Source organism: Cyprinodon tularosa, unplaced genomic scaffold (assembly GCF_016077235.1).
Source record: "Cyprinodon tularosa strain WSP-4 unplaced genomic scaffold, ASM1607723v1 ctg1369, whole genome shotgun sequence".
NCBI lineage: Eukaryota > Metazoa > Chordata > Actinopteri > Cyprinodontiformes > Cyprinodontidae > Cyprinodon > Cyprinodon tularosa.
Window position 1 is genome coordinate 115,860 of NW_024038188.1, and position 18,755 is coordinate 134,614.

Consider the following 18,755-nt stretch of genomic DNA (forward strand, 5'->3'; position numbering starts at 1 on the left):
TATTGTTGTAGCTAAGTTAGTTTATTTTCCAACTTCAGAAACAGCAAAAGTAAAAAAAAATACAAAACAAAATTTAGTTGCAGACAAAAACAGTTGGATAAATCAATGCAATGTTATAAAAAGAGAAATAAAAAAAAATGAGTATAAATCTTCAGAAACATTTGACCACAACTAAAAATATGATCCCATGACGAGATGATGTTGATTTGAAAGTAGGATTAATACTGAAAGAACAGCTTCAAACGCAAAGAGAAACCCAACATCTTGTCTATTTTTTTGTTTTTTTCATTTTACCAAGTTCAACAGTATCTCCAAAGTTAAAAATCCAGATACCAACATGTAGCGGCTGAGTGAATGTGGTCTGGACTCTGTGGAGGAGAATCATGGTTTTAGAGACGTTGTAGAAGGATAGAACACCTGCTGAGTGATCCAGGTACACTCCTATTCTGGAGGCATAAGGAGCTGAGAAGGAAGTTGAGATTTTCTTGTGGAAAACTTCATATTCATTTTGGAAACAATACAAAGACCAAGATTTGTTATTATATCCCAGTCCACTTCCATTCCCTGCTCTACTTATGTTCTTGTATGAGACAGCAATGTAAACGGCTTTGGTTCTCTTCTCCACCTCCCAGTAACAACGTCCAGTCAGACTTTCTTTGCTTAGGACCTGGAAACAATCAGTAAATCTCTCTGGATGATTAGAATAAGACTGAAGTTTATCAGTCACTCTAACCTTTCTGTTCCCATCTGATAACAGCAGATTATTATGTGCTGTATCTGGATCAAATGTTATTTTACATGCATATTTAAGAAATTCTGCTCTGCTCTTTGGTTCTGGATCTGAAAGTAAAGCCTCCACTGCAGTGATTGTCAGTGAGATGTTTGTCCATGCGTCTCTCAGAATGTCCTGCAGTTTATCTCTGAGCTCTGACACAGCTGCTGTCACATCCTCAAAGTGTCTCAGAGGACGGATATTGATGCTGGATGAGTGTGTAGACTCACTGAGTGCTGACAGTGAGGGGTAGCTGTGGAGAAACTGGTTGTGATCCTCTGTGTTTAAGAGCTGCTTCAGCTCAGCTTCTTTCTTCTTCAGCTCAGTGATCTCCTGCTCCAGCTTCTCCTGAAGCTCTTTGACTCGACTCACTTCAGTTTCCTGCTGGGATCTGATCTGCTGCTTCACATCAGAGCTTCTTTTCTGGATGAGACGGATCAGCTCAGTGAAGATCTTCTCACTGTCCTCCACTGTTTTATCAGCAGAGTGATTGATGGCCTCCACCTCCTGTTGAAGCAGCTTCACATCTTTCTCTCTGTCCTGGATTCTCTGATGGATTCTTCCTCGTCTCTCCTCCAGCTCGCTTTGCCTCTCAGCCATTTCTGCTTCAGCTGACACTGTGTCATGGCCTTTATGTTCCTCTACAGAGCAGAGATAACAGATACACTTCTGATCAGTGCGGCAGAACATCTTCATCACCTCATCATGTTGAGAGCAGATGTTCTCCTGGAGGTTCTTTGAAGGTTTCACCAGCTTGTGTTTCTTAAATGTAGCTGAATCATAATGAGGCTGAAGGTGTTTCTCACAGTAAGAGGCCAGACAGACCAAACAGGACTTTATGGCTTTCAGTTTTCTTCCAGTGCAGAAATCACAGGCCACATCTTCAGGTCCAGCAAAGCAGTGATCAGCAGGAGCAGCTTGGAGTCCAGTCTTCTTCAGTTGCTCCACTAAAGCTGCTAAGATGGTGTTTTTCTTTAAAACTGGCCTCTTAGTGAAGGTCTCTCTGCATTGAGGGCAGCTGTGGATTCCTTTCTGATGCTTTTCATCCCAGTGTGCATTAATGCAGTTCATACAGTAGCTGTGTCCACAGGGAATAGTCACTGGATCCTTCAGTAGATCCAAACAGATTGAACAGGAGAAGGTTTCTCCATCCAAGATAGCTTCTTTACGTTCCATTTCAAGAATGCTGTTTGTTCTTTTCTTCTTTTATAAAAAAAACGGGATTGGATCCATATATAGCACAGAAAAAGGAAACTAACGATTTCGAAAACCCGCTACAAAGGCTCAGCCATGATGGATTTATGAGTCTGCGCACTGCAGAGCCAATAAGAAACGCTCTCCGAATCACGTGACCACGCACCAAGGCGCTACTTGCTAGCAAATATGAAACTCAGGCCAATATTCCGTTAAACATTAACTAGAAAATGCAATGGAACATTTTATGATTCTCTCCCTATGTTAACATAGCTACCTATTTAAAGTAACATGCAAATTACTTTTAAGTAGGTCCGACAAGTCGATCAAGAATGGGAAACAGCTATTGGTCAACTGCTAGTTTTTCTTCTTTTTTCAAAATGGCGAATCGCAAACAACTTCTGGGGCGCATACTGCCACCTAGCGTACAAGAGCCACCATTATTTTCTGTTTTAGTTTAGTGTAAGAATGATCTTTAGAAATTTGTGGAATATTAGGATTCATAATACTAATATACAGCTATGTTCCTAAATTATTTTAGACTCCATTATTTCCCTCTCCTATTATATTTTCTCATTAATACATATTTAACTCAATCCATCACAAAAAGATCAATTTGTCTTTTTCTCCACAACTCACATTTTTTTTAAATCTTTAACCATCTTTTATAACACAAATTTGGTGTAACCTGCCCTCTATCATATCATTATTGCATCTTCTCTTCTATTCCTTTCTCCAGAATTTTCTTTTAACAAAATTATCTACCAGTTTCCAGTCATTAGTGAAAAAGTTTTGGACGCATACAACCACTCTCGCTTCCATAAAATGCTGTCATGAATGCTATAAATTAGAAAATAATCCTAAAGAAGAACATCATGATAATTTAATCAAAATTAAAATTATTCCAATCAGAGAAACGTTAAAACAATTAAATGTGGTTCTTATGAGCAAACAAAAAAATCTGTACTTGAGTTATTACTTGGAGTAATAACATGTTAATGAAATGCTACTCTTGTGTAAGATTTCCTCTACCCACCTCTGGTTTTTAAAGATGGCTATTGTTGTAATTTTGACAGAAATGCTTGTAATAGACTAAAGCATGTATTTTGGGGATTAGAGAAAAGCTCATATTTTATTTTTTCCTGATAATTGTACTGCAAACATTACACCAAGGGAAGGCTTAATGTTTTTAAAAATCAAAATGTGGTTACCCTATGATAGCTGGATGTACTCCCACTAAAATAGACCATTTATTTGACACCCAGCGCAATAACTATATATATATATATATATATATACTATATATATATATATATATATATATATATATATATATATATATATATATATATATAGATATAAATATCCGTCTATATCTATGTAAGCACCCTGTGCAATAACATTGTATAATAATCCTACTAAAAAAAAAAAAGATGTCATATGTGGACGCACTGTATACACTGTATATATCCCATGCACCTTTTTCTTCCTTTGGCACCTTCTTCTTCTCCTTTGACTATTTGAACTGATGCAACAATTCAATTTCTCCACTGTGAGATCAATAAAACGAATCTATCAAACAATCAATCAAAAAAAATAAATAAATAAAAACTCTGACTGACTCTAATTGCTATAGTAAAATAATTCTGATTGTAGAGAAAAGTTAAAGACTGATTGTCAGAGGAACAGTGCTTGTTGGACCAATATAGAAACCTTAAAGGTAGAGTGGAGGATTTTTGTGAACGTTCGAATAGACCCGCCCTCTGCTCAAAATAAATGCACATGCACAACCCTGTACCTGCTCCCGAAGGGAAGAGCTATTAAATATGTGTGAGAGTGTGCATGAGCCCATTTGTCCTTGTGCACGCTCTGTTTTAAAGTTGCTGTTTGCATCGCTCATACAAGCTTAGTTTCCAAAAGAAGCTTTGCAATTTTCCCACTATGTCAGACTCACCACCTGTAAGTGAAAATAGGGACGAGCACGTAGGACGGCCTTATGTAAACATATCACCAGAATGATTGACAGTTAGGAGGACCAATTATTTTGATGATCCACCAAGAAAAAAGAACATCCTCCACTCTAGCTTTAAAGGAATAGTACACCCAAAACATGATTAGCCTTCATTTTCTACTCACCCCCATGCTGAACAACACTCTGGAGTACTTTTTTGATATCTCAAATGCATCTGGAGATCTGGGAGGCTTCTTGCTGTCTGCTGACATTCAAATAATGGAGGTCCATGGCGCCCGAGGCAGAAAGGTCCATAAAAGTCCACAAAAAACGTGTCAATATTCCTCCATACTGCTCGTCCAATGTATTCCAAGTGTCCTGAGTGGGTAGCATCCAGAATTTACTCGAAACGAAGTCATTTAGAATGTTTTTAGAGCATAAACAGTAGTGTATAGGATTTCGGGTGGTGTTTTTTTTTTTAAATATATATAATAAACTTTATTTAAACAAAGTAAGTACAAACAAGTAAGGCAATAACAACATTAAAATTCTATGGAAGGCATAGTAGAGGCAGATTTCAAAATGGAAATACTAAGTAACATTGATAAGGAAAATAAAGAATGAGTGAGCAATGATAATGAAACAATAATTAATATAACAACAAGGAGATTTATATGTTAGGAATAATGTACATCAGTGGGCAGTTCCATTAGTATTTCAGTTAGGTATTAGTAAGATTCGATACATTCAAGAGATGTCAAATATAACTTAAATTCAGATTTAAAAAAAAATACTAAAGATTGGGGATGATCTCTATACTCTCTGTTTATGAATAAAGCATTTTGCTAAACATTAAATTAGGTTACAACAGAGTTAATTAGAAGTCGTGGAACGCTGTGATTTTCCTGCCAATGTCCACTCCAGTCCAGCAGGGGGCGGTAAACGGACCAATCAACTGCTTCGTCTCAGTCTGAGGCAAAAACAAAGAGCTCTAGCAGCAGCCTGTGAGGACTCTGCTAGATAAAGGCTGTGTTCTTGTATCCCGGCTCAACTTTTCAGTCGTGTTAGAAACAATGTCTTCAGTTCAGCATCTGAGAGAGTTTATCAGAGAGCGACTAACCGCCGCTGCTGAAGAAATCCTCACCGAGGTTGAAAAAACCTTCGTCCGCTACGAGGAAGACGTCAGACTGCTGGAGAGCCACTGGAAACCCCAGATGAAACTCACCAGAATCGGTAGGAAGCCCCACCGACTGACTGCTAGATACATTTGATCTAAAGCTAAACTAAACTAACATAAGCTAAGCTAAACTAATAGACAGTCTGCCCCAGGGGCCACTAACGGCTCCTCCACAGACATAGTGGCCCTCATATTTACAAGCTTTAAAAACTATCTACTTAAACATCACTATTAGACGCTAATGGTGCTCTCGTTTATTACAGCATGTGTGTTAAGGGTGGTGAGGTATCTATCTGTTTACATGTGCAAAAGTGCCCATCTGTAGCCGGTTATAGGGCTATCCTGTCAGGGATCTGTTGGTGCTGACATTATACTTTCACTCTCTGGAAGCAGGTTTGAAATGTAGGCTGCTGTGCATCTGTTTTACCTGAATAGATCCCTCTGTTCGAACAGAGTGTTTTATATATTCACATCTGCCTTCATTTGGATGAAGCCTTGTGTAAATCGGATGTGTTAAAGTCGTAGGGAAGTCATATTTAAATGTCAAATCCTTCTGTCTTAAACATTTATATAAATGTACTCTTATCAGACGATATTGTCCTAAAATTTTCTATAAAAAAAAAAAAATCCTGTCTTAAAATCTGTGGGGGTTTTTTTTTCATTATTTTATGCAGGCCAGTTAGTTATACGTCAGCCTGAACACATAAATTCAGCCAATCATATATCAACGGTCATCTGTCAATCAAATTTTTTCGGTCATCCTGATTCATATGTCGCAGCTATTATATACAACGGTTGAAATGAGAATCATTTCCTTTCCCATTGAGTTCTGTCCCAGTGTTCACGGGGATGGACGTCTGTGTCTCTGCGGTCGTAGAGCTAACAGAACTGGCAGCGTTGCGAGGCAAGGGCACAGACATGTACGGCTGAAAGCCTTCTACACCAAACCAAGCTTCTGCTGCCCTGGCGTCCTCTTCCACAACATCTTCATCCCCACTTTTCTCCTCTAAATAAAATATGTATGTCGAAGGAGACTCATCCACGACCTCCGACACAAAACTCTCCTCCTCTTGCATGTTTCAGCTGTCCATAGTGTTCCTTCACAGTGTCGCTGCTAAGTCACCAATTTAGAGCTACTTGGTCCCAATTTAATTTCCCATTTGGAACCTACAGTACTAGCACTAAGTTGCTAACTGGTTAGCAAGATTCTTCTAAGAAACCGGCCACAATCAAAGTTGCTTCGAACCTTCTGCCACAACAACCCTTGATAAACGACCAATCACATTAACTTTATTCACTCGTGTAAAGTCGGGCATCTCTCGGGAGAATTCGGAACTGCAACCTTTAGAACAGCCGCTTCCCTACGACTTTCAATCTTTCAAGTCTGACCCAAAATGCATTGGCCAATCACGCTCCAGTGTTATGCCTTAAAGCTGGACATATGGCAGTGAGGAAAGCAGTAACTACTGAGCCCACAGTCAAATTTAAAAACAAACATGGCAGCACAGGAGGATGTACGCCTAGCTGATGCTATCACGTCTGTTTTATCAGAATATATTATTTAATCTCTGAAAGAGGAACAGCAAGAATGTAAAAGCATTAGTTGTTGTGGTTTCTCATGACGGTGGCTGCTATTTCATTTATTAATATGACTGGCTACATTTTTTTAGTCCTGCTCCCCCTACAGCATTTATTAAATATAGTACTGCCGTAAACACTGACTGCCCTCTGTGAGCCGCGCACCCCTCAGCTACAGCACTGTCACTCTCTAAAATATGTGTCACAACCAAATGTCTTTAGAGTCGTGTGCTATTGTACATTATCTAATGTAAACTAGCAGCCTTTTTACAGCTGATCCAGAATGCTGCTGCCCGTGTCCTCACTAAGACTAAGAAAGTAGAGCACATCACCCCGGTTCTAAAGTCCTTACAATGGCTCCCTGTATCTCAGAGAATAGACTTTAAAATACTTCTGTTAGTCTATAAATCTCTGAATGGCTTAGTACCTAAATACATCACAGACTTGCTATCAGTGTATCAACCCTCCAGACCACTCAATGTCTTCTGGCTCCAGCCTGCTCTGCATACCTAGAACCAGAACTAAACATGGAGAAGCAGCATTTAGTTCCTATGCTCCACTGATCTGGAACAAACTTCCAGCAAACTGTAAAAGTGCGGAAAGCCTTAGTTCCTTTAAATCAAGACTAAAAACACATTTGTTTAGGATTGCCTTCGACTGTTCTAGTTAAACAGTTCAACTGAAACATCATTAGTTCAACTTTATTTTCTTTAGTCCAACTGTTTTTAATCTTCTTTTTTGTTTCTGCATTTTTTATTTTATTTATTTATTAATTTTTTCCTACTTGCTTTGACTCTGTTTTTTTCCCTATATTTTAATCATGTAAAGCACTTTGCATCGTCTTTGTACTGAATTGTGCTATACAAATAAATTTGCCTTGCCTTGCCATGCAAATTCTTACTCTTGTACAAGTACATCTGCCTCTCGAGTAAACCATTTTTTATTAGCTCCAAAGGCTGGTGATCCAGCCAATCCATGTTTTATAGTAGCGTTCAAAAAAAAATATCCCCATTCCCTATAAAGCAGACATGGAAGTCTAATAACAGGTCTGCATCAGTATTTGCCTGTTTTTCTTTGAGGTCTCGCCACGAAGCAAACGCTTTGCCCAGATTTACATTTTTCGAGTCCCATCTCAAGCGCATTCACCTTTTCATTTTCCCTACTGGCAAAGGTGTTCTATGCCTTTTTTATTTATTTAAATTTATTAAGGTTAAAAAAGAAATACTTAGCACTGCTTTAATGTGTAGACCTAAACCTGAGTGCTATATCTTATCATTCTGGCTCACTGGGTTAAAAGACGTCGATCTCTCTTTCTTTTTTGTCCCCACAGAACTCCAAAAGCCATGTGTCTCCAATGAGGAGGAAGCTTTAGACATCCAACAGCTCTGTAGCCAGAAGAGGGCATCCAGTCATCACCAGGAGGAGACAGAACCTCAGTGGAATGAAGAAAAACAGATGGAACCAGATTTCCCACTGTTTGAAGAACAGGGGGAACCTGGGCCTCCGTGGATTAAAGTAGAAGAGGAGGATCCAGAACCTCTACTGATTAAAGAAGAAAATGAGGATCCATGGTCTTTGTTGGAAAAAGAGGAACAGGAACAACTAGATTCTTCAATGCTCGGACGACCAACTAGACTCAACCACAAGGACCTTGGCAGCAGTCAGGAGAAAGGACAGCTTACCAAGAAACAGTCCATTGCTCTGATGGAGACTTCCACTCTTCAGGGCAGTAATCTGTGTGAAGGAGAACCAATAACTGGACAGCTTTCCTTTATCTCTCCTGTAGTTGAGATCACAGCTCAGGAGGGAAGTAGCTCCGCTGCGTCTGAGAGGCAGCCTCATGTTGACACAGAGAAAATGTCTTTTAAAGATGATGTTTGTGGAAGATCCTTTAAAAATAAGCATAGATTAGAACAGCATTACCGAACCCACACGTGTGAGAGACGGTTTTCTTGTGAGACGTGTGGAGCAAGTTTTGTTAGACGCCATCACTTATACGCACACCAGAGAATCCACACAGGTGAGAAGCCTTTTTCCTGTGAAACGTGTGGAAAAAGCTTCACTCAAATTGCTAGCTTAAACGTTCACAGGAAAATCCACACAGGCGAGAGGCCCTTCTCCTGCGAAATATGTGGGAAAGGTTTCATCAGACGCGATCATTTAGACGTACACCAAAGAACCCACACTGGGGAGAGGCCATTTTCATGTGAGGTAGGGCTGCAACATCGAATTCATAAAAGGAATAGAAATCGGTTAAGTGTTGGAAACGAATTCCATTATCGATTCATGGTGCAGTGAGATTAAAGCCCTACCCTCCATGTGGCCGAGCCGTTTACGTCAGCTCACTGTGCACACTGACAGCACAGTGGGCTGAACAGAGCAAAGCGTAAGCAGAGTAAAAGAAACTAGAACCTGACATTTCAAAAGATCTTTATTAATTTCCTTTTGGTGGGCTGTACCTATATGTCCTGCATATATAGGTCCTAAGCAGGAGCTCTCTCCGCTAAATTAACTATCGATAGAATTTTAAGAGTCCTTACTGATAAAATATTGATTGAATCAAAGTTTTAGGGGGAAAAAATGGCAAAAATATTCACAACATTTCTTAAAAGAAAAGGTCAGAGTTTTAATTAAAAAGATTTACATTTTCTTCGCTCATCGGCAGCCAGTTTTATTTAGCCTGACCATCGCTTACTTATGCAAGCCAAGAATTGAATGTCACCCTTTGAGAGAGCTTCAACATCCTCCTTAAACAAGATTTTGAAGCAAAGCTTTGATGATAGATTAAGGTTTATAGGAAAATACTGCTGCTTGTTTAGATTGAATTAAATTTCAATGGTTCATTTGAATTTTGATTTTGTTCAAGTTGTTTCACTTTATTGCATAAATGTATTTATGTCAGACTTTATATGGTAGCCAAAGTATAAAAATATGTATCTCATTTCAATGTTCAAAAAGTTTCAAGTTTTATAATAAATGAGTTTGAGTTTAAACACGTGTTGCTCTTTAGTTGTATGTGTATGTTTCATGCCAGTCTGCTAGGGGGCGCTATGGTGCTGGCAGCATAGATACAGGGGAGATTTCTAATATGGTCTTGGAGCCCAACTTTTTTTTTTTTTTTTTTTTCAATGAACTTTATTTTAAAGGAAATTAGTACAGGTGCTGGTCATAAAATTAGAATATCATGAAAAAGTAGATTGATTTCAGTAATTCCATTTAAAAAGTGAAACTTGTATATTATATTCATACATTACATACAAACTCATATATTTCAGATGTTTATTTTGTTTAATTTTGAGGATTACAAATGACAACAAATGAAAATCTCAAATTCATCATATCAGAAAATTAGAATATTGTGAAAAGGTTCAAAATTGATGGCCCCTGGTGCCACACTCTAATCAGCTAATTAACTCAAACCACCTGCAAAAGCCTTTAAATGGTCTTTCAGTCTAGTTCTATAGGCTACACAATCATGGGGAAGACTGCTGACTTGACAGTTGTCCAAAAGACGACCATCGACACCTTGCACAAGGAGGGCAAGACACAAAAGATCATCGCTAAAGAGGCTGGCTGTTCACAGAGCTCAGTGTCCAAGCACATTAATAGAGAGGCGAAGGGAAGGAAAAGATGTGTTCGAAAAAAGTGTACAAGCAAGAGAGATAACCGCACCCTGGAGAGGATTGTGAAACAAAACCCATTCAAAAATGTGGGGGAGATTCACAAAGAGTGGACTGCAGCTGGAGTGAGTGCTTCAAGAACCACCACACACAGACGTATGAAAGACATGGGTTTCTGCTGTCGCATTCCTTGTGTCAAGCCACTCTTGAACCACAGACAGCGTCAGAAGCGTCTTGCCTGGGCTAAAGAGAAACAGGACTGGACTGCTGGTGAGTGGTCCAAAGTCATGTTCTCTGATGAAAGTAAATTTTGCATTTCCTTTGGAAATCAAGGTCCCAGAGTCTGGAGGAAAAGAAGAGAGGCACTTCATCCACGTTGCTTGAAGTCCAGTGTAAAGTTTCCACAGTCAGTGATGGTTTGGGGTGCCATGTCATCTGCTGGTGTTGGTCCATTGTGTTTTCTGAGGTCCAGGGTCAACGCAGCCACATACCAGGAAGTTTTAGAGCACTTCATGCTTCCTGCAGCTGACCAACTTTTTGGAGATGCAGATTTCATTTTCCAACAGGACTTGGCACCTGCACACAGTGCCAAAGCTACCAGTACCTGGTTGAAGGACCATGGTATCCCTGTTCTTAATTGGCCAGCAAACTCTCCTGACCTTAACCCCATAGAAAATCTATGGGGTATTGTGAAGAAGAAGATGCAATACACCAGACCCAACAATTCAGAAGAGCTAAAAGCCACTATTAGAGCAACCTGGGCTATCATAACACCTGAGCAGTGCCACAGACTGATCGACTCCATGCCACGCCGCATTGCTGCAGTAATACAGGCCAAAGGAGGCCCAACTAAATACTGAGTGCTGTACATGCTCATACTTTTCATGTTCATACTTTTCAGTTGGCCAACATTTCTATAAATCCTTTGTTTTTATTGGTCTTCAGTAATATTCTAATTTTCTGATATGATGAATTTGAGATTTTCATTTGTTGTCATTTGTAATCATCAAAATTAAACAAAATAAACACCTGAAATATATGAGTTTGTATGTAATGTATGAATATAATATACAAGTTTCACTTTTTAAATGGAATTACTGAAATCAATCTACTTTTTCATGATATTCTAATTTTATGACCAGCACCTGTATACAACAAACAGCATAATGAACAATACAACATTCAAGCAATACAACCAGGGGTGATTAGATAAGAACATGCAAAGACGTACATATCGAGATTGTCCTTTGAGCCTTTTGATTTGTAGAGTCTGTTATTGATTTGACATATAGAGCCATATCTTTAATGAAAAAAGAAAAACAAGGTGTCCTATTAGCAAACTTGCATTTATGAATATAATATTTAGCAAAGAGTATTAGTAAGTTTATTATAAAGGAATGATCAGCAACCTTTCTATGAAATCTATAGAAACAAAATAAAACATTTTCCCAGCATAAAGAAAAATTGTTTAAAATATGGTCAATAATAAACCTGCTAAATTCAGACCAAAACCTTTGTATAACAGGGCAGAGCCAAAAAAGATGTGTCACAGTTTCTGGATGGCCCTCACAGAAAGTGCAATTAGTGTTTATGTCGCGTTTATATTTTATCATATAATGTTTAGCAGGGTAAATTTTATGGAGAATTTTAAATGACACTTCCTTCACCTTGTTTATAATTAAATATTTATGGGGGATCATCCAAACAGTTTTCCAGTGAATATCTGGGATATAACGGCTCCAATAAAGTGTTATGGCTGGACGAGAAACAGTAAGTTCTTGGAACAATCTGCGTATTCTCTCATTGCTTTTCCTAAACTCCATTGAAAAACAGCTTTTTCCCACAGATGATTCGGTTAGAGCAGGGATAAAAGGTGGAACAGACAGAGTATAATTAGTGTTTTTAAACAACATTAAGGTGCCCAAAGGTACAGCATTAACCACCATGGAGAATTCCTGGATACTAACTGGAAAATTATATATCGAGCAGAATTCATTGTAATTGATTAATCGTCCTTTATTAATCAGCTGAGCCACCAGTAAAATTCCATTTTGAACCCAAGTTTCAAGATAGAGTGACCTATTTTTAAATAGAATATCTCTGTTGTTCCAGATGAGGTATTTGTGAGGTGAGAAGTTATGTTTACTTGGAGCCCAACTTTGTTCTGGATGAAAAATGTTTTACAGTGTGGAGATAGCTTTGGATGAGCATGTGAACAGTTAATTATTTTTAGTTATTCAGTCATTTTCAAACTGAGGTGTATGAGTACCACTGGGAAATGTTTGTCAGCAATTCCTTTAATCCACTCCACACAGCAACATCTATTAAAGACTGTCAAACTTTAAACAAGTCTGTTAAATCAGTTGAAAAGGGGCAATGTCCACATTGATACCTATAGAGTTAATGGTAAAGGCTTCCATAATAATGTTAAGAGTACTTAACTGAGTGCTGATATGTTTCATTTGTTTTTATGTAGGCTGATAAAAAATAATACCCAGAGATAAAACAATCACTGACATAATTGTTTCTGAACATTATGACCATTGAACAGATAACTGGTACAAGCTAGCAGCACAGAATAAATCACTATAGAAACTTATGTTTCTCTCTGCCTTCAAGCTAAAGCTGCATGCATCAAAATCATGTGACTGAAATGAATTAAAATTCTAATATAAAAAAATTCAAATGTTTAAATTTATTTCAGTCACATGATTTTTGACTGAAAGTTATCTGGGAAATCCCAGCATAATCCAGAATCTTGGTTTGGTGAATCAGACCTCAAGGAAAATATAGATATTGGAATATATTACCATCATAAATCACCTAAATCTAAAAAGGTACCATGAAGCAACATTTCAGGATCAAAATTATTAGTCGTTTTCTTTGCATTATTAGATAAACAGATCAGTTCTGTAATAAAGGTTTTGTCTCTCTCTGTAGTAGAGGTGGAACCAGAGTGTTATTGATGAATCAAGATGAAGCCAAACATCTGATCTTTACCATATTGGATGATAAAACGTAAAAGTTATAGGAATAATTGAAAATAAACTTTCCAAATGTAACTAGTTAAGTCATTTTATTATACAAAACCAGAGATGGAAAAAACTTTTGTTTTCAAATCTAAAGGAATTAAAATAAAATGACATCAGTTCTCAGTTAATGATAGTTTTAATTTGTCCTCAGGATAACAGAAGCAAGTTCAGCTCATTTCATTCTCAGCTGATATAAAGAACATTTGTTCTGCAGAGCAGTAGAGCAAAAATTAGAACATCCACATAAATAAATACAAATATTAAAGTAGAACAATTAGAGCCCAGAGAAGATTATAATATGGATAAATATAACAGAGTTAGTAGAACAAAAGAAAACCTCAGCAGTGACATCCTTTATGACTCCTGGAACACAGACACAAAGTTCTACATTTAAATAAAAAAAGAATGAATAACAGAGCAGCAGAGACACCAGAGCCATGAACCTAGATCATCAAAGAAAGAAAGGAAAATCTATTTGAGTTTACAGAACTCTCCAGAGCAATAAACACCAACATGCAGCGGCTGAGTGAATGTGGTCTGGACTCTGTGAAAGAGAGTCATGGTTTCAGAGACGCTGTAGAAGGACAGAATACCTGCTGAGTGATCCAGGTATATTCCTATCCTGGAGGAGTTAGGACGTTTGACAGGGGTCCAGATGTTGTTGTGACCAAATTTAAAACCAAAATCAATATATTTGAATGTCTCAAGATTTGTCATTATATCCAAACTTACTTTCATTCCCACTACCTGTTCTGCTGATATCCTTGTATGCAAACGCTACATAAGACCCGATCATCTCCCAGTAACAGCGTCCAGTCAGACTGTCTACTGAGAACCTGATACAAATCAGTGAATCTCTGAGTGATTAGAATAACACTGATGTCCATCAGTCACTGCAACCTTCCTGTTCCCCTCTGATAGTAACATCCCTGTGTGTGCTGTGTTTGGATCAAATGTGATTTCACGTGCATATTTTAAGAATCCAACTCTATTCTGTGGTTCTGGTTCTGACAGTAGAACCTCCTCCTCAGTGATTATCAGTGAGATGTTTGTCCATGTGTCTCTCAGAATGTCCTGCAGTTTATCTCTGAGCTCTGACACAGCTGCTGTCACATCCTCAAAGTGTCTCAGAGGACGGATATTGATGCTGGATGAGTGTGTAGACTCACTGAGTGCTGACAGTGAGGGGTAGCTGTGGAGAAACTGGTTGTGATCCTCTGTGTTTAAGAGCTGCTTCAGCTCAGCTTCTTTCTTCTTCAGCTCAGTGATCTCCTGCTCCAGCTTCTCCTGAAGCTCTTTGACTCGACTCACTTCAGTTTCCTGCTGGGATCTGATCTGCTGCTTCACATCAGAGCTTCTTTTCTGGATGAGACGGATCAGCTCAGTGAAGATCTTCTCACTGTCCTCCACTGTTTTATCAGCAGAGTGATTGATGGCCTCCACCTCCTGTTGAAGCAGCTTCACATCTTTCTCTCTGTCCTGGATTCTCTGCTGGATTTTTCCTCGTCTCTCCTCCAGCTCTCTCTGCCTCTGACTCCTTTCTACTGCAGCTGACACTGTGCGATGGCCTTTATGTTGTTCTACAGAGCAGAGATAACAGATACACTTCTGATCAGTGCGACAGAACATCTTCATCACCTCATCAGGTTTAGAGCAGATGTTCTTTGAAGGTTTCACCAGCTTGTGTTTCCTTAGTGGAGCCACATGATAATGGGGCTGAAGGTGTTTCTCACAGTAAGAGGCCAGACAGACTAAACAGGACTTGATGGCTTTCAGTTTTCCTCCAGTGCAGAAATCACAGAACACATCTTCATGTCCAGAATAGAAGGTATCAGCAGGAGCAGCTTGGAGTCCAGTCTTTTTCAGCTGCTCCACTAAAGCTGCTAACATGGTGTTCTTCTCCAGGTCAGGTCTTGGTATAAACATTTTTTTGCACTGAGGGCAGCTGTGGATTCCTTTCTGATTCTCTTCATCCCAGTGTGTTTTAATGCATTTCATGCAGTAGCTGTGTCCACAGGGAATAGCCACTGGATCCTTCAGTAGATCCAGACAGATTGAACAGGAGAAGGTTTCTAGATCCAGCTGAACTGCCCGCTGCTCCATTTCTCCTCTCAGTCACGGTGGCTGTGTGACTTTCGTTTCCTGAAATCAGAAACTCGTTTTTAGCTTGACTTTGGTCTCACCTAAAAATCAATGCAAAGAGGCTGCAGCCACTTAGCTCTCACCTTAAGCAGCTGTTAGTTCCACCTGCCTTTAGTTTTTCTAACAATTACTTATGAATTCTGATCATTTTAAAACCTTCATTTTCAGTTATAAGTATGAGTGATATTCACAATGGATTTAAAGTTGAGAAAAAGTTATTTTGGCAGCTAATCTGCAAAGGGCAGCATCATTTTTTAATTAGCTAATGGCTCCGACTGTTCAGCCTTCAGAAGCAGTGCGATACGGTGACATCATAGAATGGGTGGTAGCTAAGCAGGGAGTGGCGGCTTCACTCTGAAGACATGTTGTTCACCAGGGTTAGAAGAAAACTATTATATTTCATATTAAATTATACCATGATCAGCTAAAGGCATTATTTTGTCATATTTGCCTGTAGAATACTTTAAATGCTTAAAATTGCATGATTTAAATCCAGCTTTTACCGTAAAAAATTTGACACAAAAATATATTAAATTTCTCTAAATCAGCCTCCCAATCAAGTATTTCCAGCAGTTGAACAAAGTAAAGTCATATTCAGTAATTTACAGATTACAAATAAATAAATTACAATATTTGCAAACAAACTACCTGATTTTGTCCAAACACCAAATCCGAATACATCTCAAACCAAACAGACCCTTAGACAGAGGCTGGTGCAAACTAGAGACAAACCCCAGACCTAAGATGAGCGGATGGTGTATGCAGGTCAATGCAGTGAGGAATGCTCTGATCTTTATATTGGAGAAACCAAACAACCTCTCCACAGACGCACGGCCCAACACAGGAGAGCTACCTCCTCCAGACATGACTCGGCTGTATCTACTCCTTATGGACACAGGTCAGTCTTCTGAGGACCAGAATGTTCATATTTTGGACAAAGAAGACAGGTGGTTTGAAAGGGCTGTGAAGGAAGCCATTAATGTTGAGAAAGAAAAACCAACCAGAGGAATGGGCCAGTATCGGGTTTTCAGGCCAACGACCTCAATGACTCCCCATCACTAAGGGGTGGACCTGTTTTTTTGGTTAAATTTGCATCTTTTCTAAGCCATAGCAAGGCTTTGTTGGGCCACTTTTTAACTCAATGCTACTCCAGACATTTTGAATTGAGAAAACTTCCTGGATGGGAAGCAAAACGTCTTTATATTTGGAAAACAAAGTCCAGTGGTTTGTTTCTTTAACTTTTTGTTAAACCCCCTTTAAAGTGTAATTATATTTAGCTCAACTGTTTATGTTTATTAACCAAATTAAACAATACTATCTGCACATTTTTAACCCCGGCACAATCATGACTCTGCTTATATCACTCTTTATCAACTCTAAGGATCCTAAAGTACTTTACACTCAATCACTCATTCACATTCAGGCTTAATGTGGTGTAAAAGCCCTGAAAATGGAGATAATTGAATAAATGAGCCATGGACACATTCTTTCCTCTAACATGGATTGGTTGACTTATAACTTCCATACATACAGAATAATCCCAAACTTAAAACAACTTCCTTATGAACCATCATGTTACACAAACATAATAATAATAATAGATACTATAGACAGTATAATGCTTTACACTCACATTGATCTGCATTGGCTGCAATGAGCTGTCAGCTATGCTGTCAGGAAACATTCTTAACAACAAAAGCTGAACATATATTTGGTAATGAAACATATTTACGAGCTGTCTAGCATTTAGTGAACCCACTACCAAAGGCACAGGTGTGTTAATGTGTGAAATCATACCTGAAAAGGGGGATAATTGACTGAATGAGCCACAGACACGTTTTTTCCATGAATTAACAGAGGAAGTAGTTCTTCTTCTTCTTCTTCTTATGGGGTTTTATGGCGGTTGGCAGGCTTGTGAATTGTGCATTACCGCCACCAACTGATATGGAGTAAAGCAAGAAAACAGAAAACGATTCACCCAAAAAAAAAAAAAAAAAAAAAAAAAAAAAAAAAAAAAAAAAAAAAAAAAAAAAAAACCTGTGTAACTTAAACCAACATAATACTAAATCACATTTGCCCATATAATTTTAATTTACTCTAGGTCATCTTAACTCTGCCAGTTTCTGATGGTCCCATCGGTCCTCCCATCATACTTCCAACCATCTCCCAGTTCAAATCTTTAATGTCCAGGTATTTTTCTGCAGCCTTCACTATTATTTTGATTTTTTCCGTTTTTTTTTGTTGTCTGTGCAGTACAATTAATTACTTCTACCATGAAAAGAACAAAATTTGTCTTTTTAACAATAAGTGAGTCTTCATCAATTTTTTGATTCTCTAGAGGTTTGGAATTTGCCGTGTGTTGAACTGTAGGTTTGGGTTTTTCTGACTGAGATGGGATCCTTTTTGCAGCTTCAGCGTAGGTTATTCCGAGCTCAAATTTCATTTTTTTAATTTCCTCAGACCTTTTGCTTGCTTCACAGCCGCGATAGGCAGCAGTATGTTCTCCACCACAATTACAGCATTTTATTATAGCTTCTTTTCCACATTTTCCGTACTCATGTTCTCCTGCACACCTTCCACACCTCTGTTTCCCTTTACAAACTGCTGCAATGTGACCGAATTTTTGGCATTTGAAACATCTCAATGGTGGAGGATTGTAGATTTTGACATTATAGCTTATGTAACCGATGAATACTTTGCTTGGTAATTGCTCTTCCTCAAATTTAATTAGCACTGATAAACTGTCAGATCTTTCTCCGTTTCTTGTTGTTTTTAACCGTTTTACTTCTTTTACTTTTGCACCGCTTATGTTTTCCAGAATCTCTTTTTCAGAAATTTTTAGAGGAACTCCTCCAATGACTCCCCTGCTGATCTTTTTGTTCTCCATTAGGCTGCACTGAACTCTTATCCCGTCAATTTTGTTGATCCGTATTGCTTTGCCTTGCTGGGCGCTGTCTCTGCAGTTAATTAGCAGGTCTCCACTGTACAGAATTCTGGCACCTCTGACTTCTCCGACAAGTTTATTGATGGTTTTTGTTAAGTGAACCGGATTCCAATTTGTAAAAGAGTCTGCCTGATTAACGACTTTGAATATGACTTTGAATTCATTTTGTTGTGCTGTGGAATGTATGGAATGATCATCACTGGATTGTTCTGAACTAGATTCCCCTTGAACTGATCTCTGTTTTTTCCGCTTTTTCTCATTTTTTGATGTTGCTATCTTCCAACCTTCATTGTCACTATTTCCCTCTTCCATCCCACAAGAATCGCTTCCTGTTTCCTCACTACT

At 38.5% G+C, this 18,755-nt stretch overlaps 2 protein-coding genes and 1 pseudogene across 3 annotated transcripts; 1 reads left to right on the forward strand and 2 right to left on the reverse strand.

Annotated features, from left to right (window-relative positions):
• Nucleotides 1-2,312, reverse strand: LOC119778650 (E3 ubiquitin/ISG15 ligase TRIM25-like). Its single transcript, XM_038277992.1, has one exon. The coding sequence runs from the start codon at nucleotides 1,946-1,948 to the stop codon at nucleotides 269-271; it is 1,680 nt and encodes a 559-aa protein (XP_038133920.1). The 5' UTR covers nucleotides 1,949-2,312; the 3' UTR covers nucleotides 1-268.
• A 2,574-nt stretch (nucleotides 2,313-4,886) lies between these two features.
• LOC119778652 (zinc finger protein 287-like) lies at nucleotides 4,887-9,665 on the forward strand. Of its 2 annotated transcripts, XM_038277995.1 has the most exons (3): nucleotides 4,887-5,150; nucleotides 8,003-9,015; nucleotides 9,064-9,665. In XM_038277995.1, the coding sequence occupies exons 1-2, from the start codon at nucleotides 4,991-4,993 to the stop codon at nucleotides 8,968-8,970; spliced, it is 1,128 nt and encodes a 375-aa protein (XP_038133923.1). In that variant the 5' UTR covers nucleotides 4,887-4,990; the 3' UTR covers nucleotides 8,971-9,015; nucleotides 9,064-9,665. The 2 variants fall into 2 exon arrangements, with proteins under 2 accessions (XP_038133923.1, XP_038133922.1); XM_038277994.1 differs by having other exon boundaries at nucleotides 8,003-9,665.
• Nucleotides 9,666-13,441: 3,776 nt separating this feature from the next.
• LOC119778653 lies at nucleotides 13,442-17,355 on the reverse strand (annotated as a pseudogene).
• Nucleotides 17,356-18,755: the final 1,400 nt, after the last annotated feature.

Coding starts and splice junctions, on each gene's coding strand:
- LOC119778650 (XM_038277992.1), bottom strand. CDS start 1,948: ATGGAACGTAAAGAAGCTATCTTGGATGGAGAAACCTTCTCCTGTTCA.
- LOC119778652 (XM_038277994.1), top strand. CDS start 4,991: ATGTCTTCAGTTCAGCATCTGAGAGAGTTTATCAGAGAGCGACTAACC. Junction 5,151..8,002: donor GATGAAACTCACCAGAATCG/GTAGGAAGCCCC, acceptor TTGTCCCCACAG/AACTCCAAAAGCCATGTGTC.